Source organism: Oncorhynchus clarkii, chromosome 33 (genome assembly GCF_045791955.1).
Source record: "Oncorhynchus clarkii lewisi isolate Uvic-CL-2024 chromosome 33, UVic_Ocla_1.0, whole genome shotgun sequence".
Classification (NCBI taxonomy): Eukaryota; Metazoa; Chordata; class Actinopteri; order Salmoniformes; family Salmonidae; genus Oncorhynchus; species Oncorhynchus clarkii.
In genome coordinates, this window is record NC_092179.1 from 30,800,245 (window position 1) to 30,814,563 (window position 14,319).

The 14,319-nt window shown below is 46.5% G+C and overlaps 1 protein-coding gene across 1 annotated transcript in view; it reads right to left on the reverse strand.

Annotated features, from left to right (window-relative positions):
* LOC139393337 (serine/threonine-protein kinase WNK1-like) overlaps nt 1–14,319 on the reverse strand; it is a 212,444-nt gene that overhangs the window by 45,815 nt on the left and 152,310 nt on the right. Inside the window, exons 10-12 of the mRNA XM_071141971.1 lie at nt 8,321–8,407; nt 3,793–3,924; nt 1,121–1,219 (exon numbers count right to left, since the gene is read on the reverse strand). Coding sequence (XP_070998072.1) covers nt 1,121–1,219; nt 3,793–3,924; nt 8,321–8,407 — 318 coding nt within the window. The remainder of the gene's footprint in view (nt 1–1,120; nt 1,220–3,792; nt 3,925–8,320; nt 8,408–14,319) is intronic.

Consider the following 14,319-nt stretch of genomic DNA (forward strand, 5'->3'; position numbering starts at 1 on the left):
GCGGGAGGAGGAGAGCAAGGGGCGGGTCAGGTCAGGTTAGGACTGGCTAGGGTAACGAAGGGTCATGGGAACTAGGTTGGAGTGGGCGGATTATGGATGATAGAAATAGTAAGTCCACTTCTATGGGATGGATATTATGTTGGTGGTTGACTAAAGGGTGACTGAAGGAACAAAACTCAAGGGGATAAGAGTGTGTGTGGTGGGTGTGACAGAATTTAACACTGTGCATACAACCACTAAACAAACAAAGTCAACACACAAAGCCACGCACCACAACAACATGCGACCAAACACGATGTGTTTCACAAATGGCATGAAACCGGATGTCAAACCGAAGGTTCAACTGGTTCAACTGCACTGAGAGAACAAAGCAGTGCTAAGGTGTGGACAGGACTCCTCATGAGGCCCTCTCCACTCAGTGGTACAACACGCCTGCGGTGACATCATGCTGTTGGTCACTAACATGGACTCTAATGGAACAGCCATGATCGTCCATTAGACCTCAATTCACATCGACAAACACAGAAGACACTGAAAGACAGATACTTTTCTACTGGGGCTCAAACAACAACAACACAAGCGATACTGAGTGAGGACAGCTGATACTAATGGAAATGGACACACGTACAGTCGCACACATAAACACGTTCTACCACCCTAGTGGGGACCAGCACTATAATAACAGCACAGTGAGTGGTACCTGGACCAGAGCTAGCTATAATAACAGCACAGTGAGTGGTACCTGGACCAGAGCTAGCTATAATAACAGCACAGTGAGTGGTATCTGGACCAGAGCTAGCTATAATAACAGCACAGCGAGTGGTACCTGGACCAGAGCTAGCTATAATAACAGCACAGCGAGTGGTACCTGGACCAGAGCTAGCTATAATAACAGCACAGCGAGTGGTACCTGGACCAGAGCTAGCTATAATAACAGCACAGCGAGTGGTACCTGGACCAGAGCTAGCTATAATAACAGCACAGTGAGTGGTACCTGGACCAGAGCTAGCTATAATAACAGCACAGTGAGTGGTACCTGGACCAGAGCTAGCTATAATAACAGCACAGCGAGTGGTACCTGGACCAGAGCTAGCTATAATAACAGCACAGTGAGTGGTACCTGGACCAGAGCTAGCTGGTGTGCCTGGTAGAGATAGTAGAGGTGTTCTAAGCTGGGCGAAGGGGACATAACAGAAGCGCCCAGCTCACTAGCACACAGCTGAAGACCACCAACCATGCATACAGACAGACCAGGCAGACCAGACCAGGGCAGGGCAGGCAGACCAGACCAGACCAGGGCAGGCAGACCAGACCAGACCAGGGCAGGCAGACCAGACCAGACCAGGGCAGGCAGACCAGACCAGACCAGGGCAGGCAGACCAGACCAGGGCAGGGCAGGCAGACCAGACCAGACCAGGGCAGGCAGACCAGACCAGACCAGGGCAGGCAGACCAAGCAGCATGTCATAGAAGTGTAGTGAGTGGATGAAAGAGTGAGAAAGTCAATGGAATAAAAACAGAAAGAAAGGATGGAAAACTGAAGTAAGAAATGTGAATGTTAAAACGTGTTAACAAGAAACAGAACAGATTAAACTCCATAGAAAGAGAATATCGGTATTATTTAAAAGAGATGGTTGTGTAATACTTACCACGATGGACATGAGTTAGTCAACGACTCAGTAGTGCTTACCCAATCGGTTTCATAAGGGTTTGGTTTATTTTCACATTGGCTTTTGTGAGTGTTTGGTTTATTTTGGCAAAGCTGTTGGACTTTGAAGGCGATGGAAGTTCATGTTTGTACCCACAATGCAGTAAAACTTCACTATAACTAATACTTCTATTCATATGCCTATGACTGAGAAAAGTAAACGCCTAATCACGTAACCAATGGCCCTGTTTGTTTTCCATCGATTGCTGAATAATTGATGGAGGTTTGGTTTTGTGTTACTGACTTGGTTCAGACCAACTCTGACAGGCCTTCAATGGACCCATCCATGGGTTTATGTAAACACACTGGCTCAGGGGGCTGTGCCAAACTCAGCAACAAAAGAAAAGTCCTCTCACTGTCAACTGCGTTTATTTTCACCAAACTTAACATGTGTAAATATTTGTATGAACATAAGATTCAACAACTGAGACATAAACTGAACAAGTTCCACAGACATGTGACTAACAGAAATTGAATAATGTGTCCGTGAACAAAGGGGGGTCAAAATGAAAAGTAATAGTCAGTATCTGGTGTGGCCACCAGCTGCATTAAGTACTGCAGTGCATCTCCTCATGGACTGCACCAGATTTGCCAGTTCTTGCTGTGAGATGTTACCCCACTCTTCCACCAAGGCACCTGCAAGTTCCTGGACATTTCTGGGGGGAATGGCCCTATCCCTCACCCTCCGATCCAACAGGTGCCAGAGGTGCTCAATGGGATTGAGATCCGGGCGCTTCGCTGGCCATGGCAGAACACTTACATTCCTGTCTTGCAGGAAATCACGCACAGAGCGAGCAGTATGGCTGGTGGCATTGTCATGCTGGAGGGTCATGTCAGGATGAGCCTGCAGGAAGGACCCTCATGAGGGAGGGGGACCCTCCACCTCCAAATCGATCCCGCTCCAGAGAACAGGCCTTGGTGTAACGCTCATTCCTTCGTCGATAAACACAAATCCGACCATCACCCCTGGTGAGACAAAACCGCGACTCGTCAGTGAAGAGCACTTTTGCCAGTCCTGTCTGGTCCAGCGACAGTGGGTTTGTGCCCATAGGCGACGTTGTTGCCTTACAATAGGCCTACAAGCCCTCAGTCCAGCCTCTCTCAGCCTAATGCGGACAGTCTGAGCACTGATGGAGGGATTGTGCGTTCCTGGTGTAACTCGGGCAGTTGTTGTTGCCATCCTGTACCTGTCCCGCAGGTGTGATGTTCGGATGTACAGATCCTGTGCAGGTGTTGTTACACGTGGTCTGCCACTGCGAGGACGATCAGCTGTCCGTCATGTCTCCCTGTAGCGCTGTCTTAGGCGTCTCAAAGTACGGACATGGCCACATCTGCAGTCTTCATGCCTCCTTGCAGCATGCCTAAGGTACATTCATGCAGATGAGCAGGGACCCTGGGCATCTTTCTTTTGGTGTTTTTCAGAGTCAGTAGAAAGGCATCTTTAGTGTTCTAAGTTTTCATAACTGTGACCTTAACTGCCTACCGTCTGTAGGCTTTTACCGTCTGTAGGCTTTTACCGTCTGTAGGTTCATTAACTGCCTACCGTCTGTAGGTTCATTAACTGCCTACCGTCTGTAGGTCCATTAACTGCCTACCGTCTGTAGGTCCATTAACTGCCTACCGTCTGTAGGTTCATTAACTGCCTACCGTCTGTAGGTCCATTAACTGCCTACCGTCTGTAGGTCCATTAACTGCCTACCGTCTGTAGGTTCATTAACTGCCTATCGTCTGTAGGTTCATTGAACAAGCATGGGAAACAGTGCCCTTTAAACCCATTACAATGAAGATCTGTGAAGTTATTTGGATTTTTACAAATTATCTTTGAAAGACAGGGTCCTGAAAAGGGGACGTTTCTTTTTTTGCTGAGTTTATATGTGGGCTTGTGTAAAATGTGTCTGTATGAATGCATACAGTATCTGACACGGAATGTGAATGCATGAGTCTGTTACCTGTTTGGTTTTGGGAACCCTCACTCTAACTTGATTAAGGTGTGTGTGTGTGTGTGTGTGTGTGTGTGCACAGAGTGTGGTTAAGTGCCAGTGTTTGCATGTGCACTCTGTGTATATGCATGTGTTGGTCCCTTACCTGTGTGGGCTGTGGTCCAGGGGGTAGCTGGTTCTGAGAGGGGCTCTGTACCACGGTGCTGCCTGCCTGCTGCTGCTGGGGCTGAGAGACCATGGGCTGGGAGGTGGGGGGGAGAGAGGCCTGCAGGGGGGTCTGGAGGAGAGAGGGAGAGGTCAACTCATGACTAGACCTACACAGCAAAGTTAAAAAGGGACAGTTGACTGAGTATGTCGGATGTTTTTGACCTCAAAAGTCTGTTGAGATGAGTCTATGCCCGACACCAGCCTCAAAACCCACGGATGGAAAAGATAAGCACAATCATTGAAAATAAAAAATATCTGCAAACTTTGAGTGAACTGTCTCTTTAAGACCATATGCGTACTTGGCACATATCAGTAGAGTTTCAAAGCAAAAAAACACCCCCATTATCTCACTGTAATTAAACAGTTGACCCTATCAATCAAATGTAGTAATCCTAATTTGACGATACAATTTGCCTTGGGGGGGCAAACATTCCCATCGATTGCAAAAACATTTCTCTGGCGGTCGGCCAACTTACCTTGTGACTTGATGAAAAGCAATGACACACATACTGCACAGGCTTAACCTACAGCCCATCTTATCATATTCTATAGGCAAGGGTGAAGCCGGAGCGGTCCAGTACAGAGTACCGGCAATAGAAAGCGGGGGTACGGCGTACCCGTTAAAACGTGAGTCTATCGCAATAGTTTAAAAAAACATTGTGTAATAAGCCTACAGTTTTCTTGGAATCGATCTATCATGTCAGTCACATAAAAAATGAGCCAATAGACTCCAAAATTGCGGAGTGGTTCGAGGAGAACACTGACATTTTAATAAGGTAGAGATGATTGGCCGAGACCATGACGCGGGTGGACAGCAGAGTAAGCATCAAATTCAGGTTACAAGACTTTTGTTGTCATTCATGACACTGTTCGGTGTCCGGTAAGTCTCTCTGCTTTTATCAAACGGTGTGGATGCTGGAATTATCTCAGAATGGAGTAGCCTGAGAGTTAGAATAGCAACTAAAGTATGGACACTGAATGTAGAACTAAGTGTTCCTCTGAGTAAAATGTCAGACCAAATGTTAATGTGTTTTCAGGAAGAGAAGTAACGCCGTTGAACAACAGTTCCCTGAGCATCCGTCCTCTTCCTGAAACACAATATTTGGTGAGCGTGGCTTTATTTAATATTCTGGATGAGCATCAAGTAATGATCGAGGAGAAGCTGCATGTATCTAATTACAGACACAAGTTGACTAACAAATAGCCTACCAAATGTCGGGAAATTATAAGATGAAATTATGTAAATAAGGTCTAACTATTTCCCCCCCCCCCTGAGTAACATAGCCCAAATGAGTCTTTTCAAGTAACTGTTTGACAATCAGATGAAAACATCATGACTGGCTGTGTTAATGCCACATTAAAAAAGCAGGCTAATACATTTTAAAAGTTAAACGACAAATCAATACTGTTAGGCCCATAGAGATGCTATGTGTCCTTCTGTGATTAGGCCCATAGAGATGCTATGTGTCCTTCTGTGATTAGGCCCATAGAGATGCTATGTGTCCTTCTGTGATTAGGCCCATAGAGATGCTATGTGTCCTTCTGTGATTAGGCCCATCGAGATGCTATATGTCCTATGATTAGGCCCATAGAGATGCTATATGTCCATCTGTGATTAGGCCCATAGAGATGCTATATGTCCTATGATTAGGCCCATAGAGATGCTATATGTCCTATGATTAGGCCCATAGAGATGCTATATGTCCTTCTATGATTAGGCCCATAGAGATGCTATATGTCCTATGATTAGGCCCATAGAGATGCTATATGTCCTATGATTAGGCCCATAGAGATGCTATATGTCCTATGATTAGGCCCATAGAGATGCTATATGTCCTATGATTAGGCCCATATAGATGCTATATGTCCTATGATTAGGCCCATAGAGATGATATATGTTCTATGATTAGGCCCATAGAGATGCTATATGTCCTATGATTAGGCCCATAGAGATGCTATATGTCCTATGATTAGGCCCATAGAGATGCTATATGTCCTATGATTAGGCCCATAGAGATGCTATATGTCCTATGATTAGGCCCATAGAGATGCTATATGTCCTATGATTAGGCCCATCGAGATGCTATATGTCCTATGATTAGGCCCATAGAGATGCTATATGTCCATCTGTGATTAGGCCCATAGAGATGCTATATGTCCTATGATTAGGCCCATAGAGATGCTATATGTCCTTCTATGATTAGGCCTATAGAGATGCTATATGTCCTTCTATGATTAGGCCCATAGAGATGCTATATGTCCTATGATTAGGCCCATAGAGATGATATATGTCCTATGATTAGGCCCATAGAGATGCTATATGTCCTATGATTAGGCCCATAGAGATGCTATATGTCCATCTGTGATTAGGCCCATAGAGATGCTATATGTCCATCTATGATTAGTCCCATAGAGATGCTATATGTCCATCTATGATTAGGCCCATAGAGATGCTATATGTCCATCTATGATTAGGCCCATAGAGATGCTATATGTCCTATGATTAGGCCCATAGAGATGCTATATGTCCTATGATTAGGCCCATAGAGATGCTATATGTCCATCTGTGATTAGGCCCATAGAGATGCTATATGTCCTATGATTAGTCCCATAGAGATGCTATATGTCCTATGATTAGGCCCATAGAGATGCTATATGTCCTATGATTAGGCCCATAGAGATGCTATATGTCCTATGATTAGGCCCATAGAGATGCTATATGTCCTATGATTAGGCCCATAGAGATGCTATATGTCCTATGATTAGGCCCATAGAGATGCTATATGTCCATCTGTGATTAGGCCCATAGAGATGCTATATGTCCTTCTATGATTAGGCCCATAGAGATGCTATATGTCCTATGATTAGGCCCATAGAGATGCTATATGTCCATCTATGATTAGGCCCATAGAGATGCTATATGTCCTTCTATGATTAGGCCCATAGAGATGCTATATGTCCTATGATTAGGCCCATAGAGATGCTATATGTCCTTCTGTGATTAGGCCCATAGAGATGCTATATGTCCTATGATTAGGCCCATAGAGATGCTATATGTCCATCTATGATTAGGCCCATAGAGATGCTATATGTCCTATGATTAGGCCCATAGAGATGCTATATGTCCTATGATTAGGCCCATAGAGATGCTATATGTCCTATGATTAGGCCCATAGAGATGCTATATGTCCTATGATTAGGCCCATAGAGATGCTATATGTCCTATGATTAGGCCCATAGAGATGCTATATGTCCTATGATTAGGCCCATAGAGATGCTATATGTCCATCTATGATTAGGCCCATAGAGATGCTATATGTCCTTCTATGATTAGGCCCATAGAGATGCTATATGTCCTATGATTAGGCCCATAGAGATGCTATATGTCCTATGATTAGGCCCATAGAGATGCTATATGTCCTATGATTAGGCCCATAGAGATGCTATATGTCCTATGATTAGGCCCATAGAGATGCTATATGTCCTATGATTAGGCCCATAGAGATGCTATATGTCCTATGATTAGGCCCATAGAGATGCTATATGTCCTATGATTAGGCCCATAGAGATGCTATATGTCCTGTGATTAGGCCCATAGAGATGCTATATGTCCTATGATTAGGCCCATAGAGATGCTATATGTCCATCTATGATTAGGCCCATAGAGATGCTATATGTCCATCTATGATTAGGCCCATAGAGATGCTATATGTCCATCTATGATTAGGCCCATAGAGATGCTATATGTCCTATGATTAGGCCCATAGAGATGCTATATGTCCATCTATGATTAGGCCCATAGAGATGCTATATGTCCTATGATTAGGCCCATAGAGATGCTATATGTCCATCTATGATTAGGCCCATAAAAAAACAAGTGCGTGCCCACACACACACAGGAGGCCTCTGTACCAGGAAGACATTACATCTACTTTCACCTCTGCTACACTGTAGGCAAATATACATCACAGCCATTTCACTTACAGTTCTGTCTGTTCGTGAGACAGCAGGAAGTTAAATGTTGGATTGGAGAAAAGGGAAAAGCCAGGAGACTCAAGAGATAAAGAGGTGTGAGAGGTGCTCATATCAACGTTGAATGTGTTGTTTTGTCTACCTGCGGAGGGAGCGCTGTGACGTAGTAACCTCCATGCTAAAAGAGACAGACAACACAGTGTGAGAGAGAGAGAGAGAGAGAGAGAGGCACCACAGGGGCCACGCCACAGCTTTCACACCACACAGGAGAGAATACTGTACTCAAGATTAAAAACAGACAGACCAATCAAAACAAAAACACCGTCTGGCTGCCATGACGATGCACCTGTACTCTGAACACAACAGGAGAGGGAGGATTGGCGTGGAGGATGTGTACAAGTTGGCCCTTATCCACACTGGCAATGTCTCAATGTTCCCCTTTGGTAAGGAATTAGGACGTCCTCATAGAGGCCTGTGGAGAAAGGGGGCCTTACTTGTTGGTGGGCGATGGGGACTGGCTGGGAGTTGGGGGCAGGAGGGTGTCCAGTGTTGGGCTGGGAGGTTGGGATCTGCTGCACCTGCTTCAATAGGATAGAGAGATAGATGAAGAGATGGAGAGACAATATGGAGAGAGATAGAAATATGGACACAAGAGAGAAAACAAAACGTGAATTAGGATCTATTTGTGACTTTTGGACATACTGCACAGTACTACATTCTAGCTTGAGCTTTGGTTCACTGTACTGCACAGTACTGTATTCTAGCCTGAGCTTTGGCTCACTGTACTGTACAGTACTACTGTATTCTAGCCTGAGCTTTGGCTCACTGTACTGTACAGTACTGTATTCTAGCCTGAGCTTTGGCTCACTGTACTGAACAGTACTACATTCTAGCCTGAGCTTTGGCTCACTGTACTGTACAGTACTACTGTATTCTAGCCTGAGCTTTGGCTCACTGTACTGTACAGTACTACTGTATTCTAGCCTGAGCTTTGGCTCACTGTACTGTACATACACAAAGTATCCCCTCTCTGACTGTCCAGAGAATCTCCAAGACTCCTTGTGTATGCATGTACATCCACAGGTAACTATAACAGGTAACAAAATCCACTGCTGGGTCAGTTGGGGGGAGTGAGTAGGCTTCATGCACGTGGTAGGGCTCCTAGATGATTCATTACATTGTGAATGTTATTGCTCAACAGAGCACATAGAAGAAGCAGGTTGTGTCCTTTAAATATATTTAGAAAAAACTCAAAATAAAACCTGTTTTTTGTTGTTGTTGCTGGTTGATTGAAACCCTTTACATTCCATGTAATGATTACATTTAGCTTCTGAACCAACCCTAAGAAGTACCCTTAGAAGGCTGCAGACAAGTATACTTGTTCCCAAGCTCAGCTCAACCACTCACTAGAGAGTGAGCTCACACAAGTATAGTTGTTCCCAAGCTCAGCTCAACCACTCACTAGAGAGTGAGCTCACACAAGTATAGTTGTTCCCAAGCTCAGCTCAACCACTCACTAGAGAGTGAGCTCACACAAGTATAGTTGCACCAGGCTGACCACCTACCTTGCCATCCCCTGTTCTCAGGACATTACCACTGAAAACGAGAGGCTTTAGGAGCGGAAAGCATTTCGTAGGAGGAAGAACAGATGAAAATAAAAAAAGATAATAATAAAATTGCAAAATAAAACCATAAAAAGAAGCGCGAAAGAAGAGCGCTGCTCAGAACAAAAGATGAGGCTGCGGGATGACTGATCATGTCAGCATTCTAAGGGTTAATGGATGAATTCTGACCCCTGAGTGTAAAGTATTTATCTTGGATACCAGCTGAGTGTAAAGTCTTCCTATTGGTCGCTGGCTGATTATATGGCACGTGACGTGCTGCAACACCTCCAATAGAACTGTTACTGGGATTGGTGTCCTTGGCAACAGATAATAAATGATAGAAATACCGTTTTAACCATTTCCAGCCAACTAGACAGAGCTACTGTACAAACTGTTCAAATAAAATAAAATACAATTTAAAGAAACATTTTTATGATGTAAATAATGTAAGCTTCAGGTGAACAGTTAAACCGGTCTAAAGCCCCCGTTTGTTGTATGTTTGTGTGTTGGATCATACAAATCCTCAAAGCCATGTGGCAACAAGTCTGTGATTATTACTCACAACAATGATCCCATTCCCATACAGTAGTGCCTTGACAATTTGGTGTTTTTGAATATTAAATAAGGCCCAATTCGACTTTGGATTCGTATGTACAATATGCAGTTCTACCTCACTGTATACCAATACAAACACACATTTGTCCATATAATTACATATATGAACATACAAAATCTTACTTACTCTAAGAGACCGATACAAATAATTCCGTAGGTGATAAGAGAACATACCGTCAACAGAACTAGGGGATTTAAACAGCAGATTCCTAATTGTTTCCTGAAGACCAGCACCTCCTAAAAAGGACCTTTGAGTGTAGACAGTCATGGCTGGAAAGGGTTAAAACCACAACCACGAAACAAAATGAATCAGGTAAGTGATAAAGACAGGGTTGGTGTGGAGGGTAGACGGCTGAGGGTTGCTATCGAATAAGAAAGTGATGGTCTAAGTACCAGCCCAGGGTTTCCCTGCATGGCCAGAGGAAACTCGTGATACGAGAGGTCGGGTTGGACGTTCGTCTGTCGGGCCCAGGTGGTGTGTAGTATGTTAACGTGAGAGGACTGACGCCCTGGGGACTCGGAGGGAGGCACAAACAGAAAGGTCTGCTGGCTGGGGGGGTGGCCCACTCCCTGGCCCTCTGCAGTGGCGTCCCTCCCCCCGGCCTCCGCCACGTAGAAGGTGTGTGGGATGGACTGGGCGGCCGAGGAGGCCCCGAACTGGGGCGGAGGAGAGTGGAACTCTCCACAGTCAGAGGAGGCCATGGAGTCACTGGAAGGTTCCGGGCTGCAGTCCTTCTGGCCCTGGTGCAGTAGCAGGCTCCCGGGAGGGAGAGGCATCTCAGGGCTGATGTAGCTGTACAGTTCCTCAGTGACAGGCTGCAGGCGGCTGTAGGTCCCAGACCCCCCTGACTGTCCTCCTGGTCCCCCCTGTTCCTCCAGGTTGAGGTCCATGGAGCCGCGGCGAGCCCGGTACAGTCTAGAGGCCAGCACGCCAGAGTCGGCCCCAGCGGCGGCCGCTGCAGTAGCCATGTTTTGGACATGGAACTCGAACATGCTGCCTTGCGGGGGCTCCATGACTGGGGGAGCGGACTGGGGGAAGGAGGCGGAGTGCTGCAGCTGGTACCCATCGGTAGTACCCGAGGCCTGCGGGCCCAAGGTGCTCATGGGTGGCAGCTGAGGGATGGGGCTGTGAGTGAGGCGCATGTGACTCTGCATGTGGGGGTGGTAGGTCTGGGCGTAGGCCGGCTGTGGAGGGTCGTACACGGCCAGGCTGGCAGCTGCCGCAGCCTGCATCTGCTGGTGGAAGCTGATCTGGTTGATCTGGTGAGCAGTCATGGGGTAGCCCCCATAGGCCATGGCCTCGAAGTGATCCAGCAACGCTGCCTGGTTCAGACTCAGCCTCCGCACAGCCTCCACCACCTCCTCCTGCTGCTCCGCCCTCACGTCCTTGTACCCGTACAGAGGGTCCTGGAGGGACTGACCTTGGAGGTGCTGGTGCATGGGCTCTCCAACCGACCCCAGCCTCGGAGCACCGTAGCCGGGCACCATGAAGAGGGACGAGGGATCCACTCCCAGGTGCCCATCCACTCCTCCTCCTCCACCCACGCCCAGCCCCTCCATCCCCGGGTGGTAGGGGTGCAGGCTGCTGGCGTAGCGGGGGTAGGCAGGCTGGAAGTGGCGCGTATGGGCCTCCAAGATGGACGTGCTCTTGCGGCGTTGGGCGTTGTAGGCCTTGGAGGGAGGGCAGGCAGGTGGCGGTGAGAAGGAGATGGGACGCTCCAGAATGGAGGGGAGAAAGAGAGGCGGGGTGGGGTCCGGAAGGCCTGCTGAAGCCCAGACTCCTCCTCCACTGCTGTACTGGTGAGTCACAGACTGCGGCTGAAGTGACATAAGATTATAGATAGATGCATCATCTTCATGGGGGAGAGAAGCACCGTTAAATACTGTAGTATTCAGAGAGATAGAAAGAGAGAAGAGGGTGAAGAGGTATATCAAAAGAGAACAAGAGAGGTAGCAGTGCTATATATTTCTGCTAATGCATTAATCCCTGCAACGGATAAAGAAAGTCAAGAGCCTAGCAAAGAAACCCATGAAGAACTTAACCAAAAGATGAAGGTACAGACAGACAGTAATAGCTTCTAGGTATGGAATTAAATGCAGATGTGGCAAAGACGGCTTCCTTTAAGATCAACAGACTGCTGCTACTGTGACATTAAATGGTTAACTATAAACTGCACCTTATATACAAAACTATCTAGCATGACGATAATGTAAGTCATTACATTATTTTACATGATGTGTATTTTGGGGGGTTTGAAGCTGACAGTGAATGATGTTCATGCTAATTGAAATTGTACCTGCTGCTTAATGAAGACTTTAGTGGAATCCTGGATAAAACAGGTGACCACACCAACTACTGTACATAGATCTGACTGAATGTACAGCAGTCTGACCAGTCTCACTAGGAGGGAAGTGTAGTTTAGCTAGCAGTCTGACCAGTCTCACTCGGAGGGAAGTGTAGTTTAGCTAGCAGTCTGACCAGTCTCACTAGAAGGGTAGAGAAGTGTACTGTAGCAGCAGTCTGACCAGTCTCACTAGGAGAGCAAGGGAAGTGCCAGGCAGTCTGTATTTAATGTGAGCACAGGGCGCCTGGCGAGAGGCCCGAAGCGAAGAACAGCAGGGTTCACTCACAGGTATCTGAAAGTGGATTAAAGATGAACACACAATAATCTGATCTTCTGTTCTCTATTTGTTATGTCTCTCTATATGTCTCTACTGTTTTATCCCTCGTCTCTCCTTGTTTCAGATACCCATAGACAGCCCTACTGAGCTCCGGTCCCAGCTCCACCAGACTACACCCTGGTTCACACCACTCTGTGGCCAGAGATGCTCTAACATACAGGGCTGACAAACACCGCCGGGAGGCTGGCTCGGCGTTGTTGCCGTGGGCGAGGCGGGGTGGAATGAAGGGGCAGGACACTCTCCAGGGCCTTGGAGAGCCGGCCCGCAAACGTGTCACCGTCTTCCGACCCCCGGCAGGGGGAGTGGGGGGCGGAGAGCACCGGAGGAGGGGTGGAGGGCCGGTTGGGAAGGCAGGACAGAGCAGGAGGGGTGGAGGAAAAGTAGGGGACGCAAACGGACATGCTACGGCCGCGGTGGCGGGGAGGTGGTGAGAGAGGCTGCAGGCGGAAGGAAGGAGGGAAGGACAATTAACCACAGAATGGATGGAACACAGGTGAACTAAACACAGGTGAGCTAAACACAGGTGAACTAAACACAGGTGAACTAAACACAGGTGAACTAAACACGGGTGAACAGAGGTGAAAGATCTGAAAACACGGGACACGATAAACACTATGGAATAAAGACAAGACACGTGGCATTAGAAGACGGTTAGACGGTTAGTATGAAGGTTAGAAAGAGGTTTCAAAAAATCCGGCAAGAGCATATTGGGAACAGAAAGAGGTTAGATAAGAGGTAAATAATACTGATTAAAAGGAAAAATAATCTATAATCTCAAATTAGAGATGTGAGTACTAGAGCCATTTCTAGGTCATCTAAAGTGTTTATTAACAAGCTAGGATGACTCAAATAAAACACTAAAGCAGCTCTAATCTATTTCTTGCGGCTTTGTTCAAAATGAAAACACTAGCTGAATAAGAACCATTCAATTTAGTGGTATTGCACTACTATCTAGGGCATTTAAGAACATATTCTACCCTCAAACCAATCTCAGGGTCCGTGTCCAAAATTGCACCCTATTTCCTATATAGATCTAGGCTCCTGGTCAGATGTAGTGCACTATATAGGGAATAGGGTGCCATTTCAGATGCAGACAGTGTTCTAAATCATAGTGTGGCTGAAAGGAAAATCACTGCCACAGACTATGTACTGCTCTGCTGCAGGAAACTAAATATAGCTAGGTAGCCAGCTGCCTGACAGGGGACTTGGCAATGCCAGTGTACCAGAGGCGCAGTCTGCTCTGTCTGTACAATGATTCACAGACACATTCACCTTGCTGATTCTACACAATGGCCTAAAAAGAAATCAATGTTCCGCCAAGAGTGGTCAGGGAACAGTTGATTTGGGGGTCGATGAAGCTATTCGTTATTCATCCACAGTAGCTCTACAATGTTGCATTTAGATTTGATCTGTGCCTAGTCAATTCTTCTGTTTATATAGTCTAGTGAAGCCTACTGGTTACAGTCTAGTGAAGGCTACTGGTTACAGTCTAGTGAAGCCTACTGGTTACAGTCTAGTGAAGCCTACTGGTTACTGGTTACAGTCTAGTGAAGCCTACTGGTTACAGGTTACAGTCTAGTGAAGCCTACTGG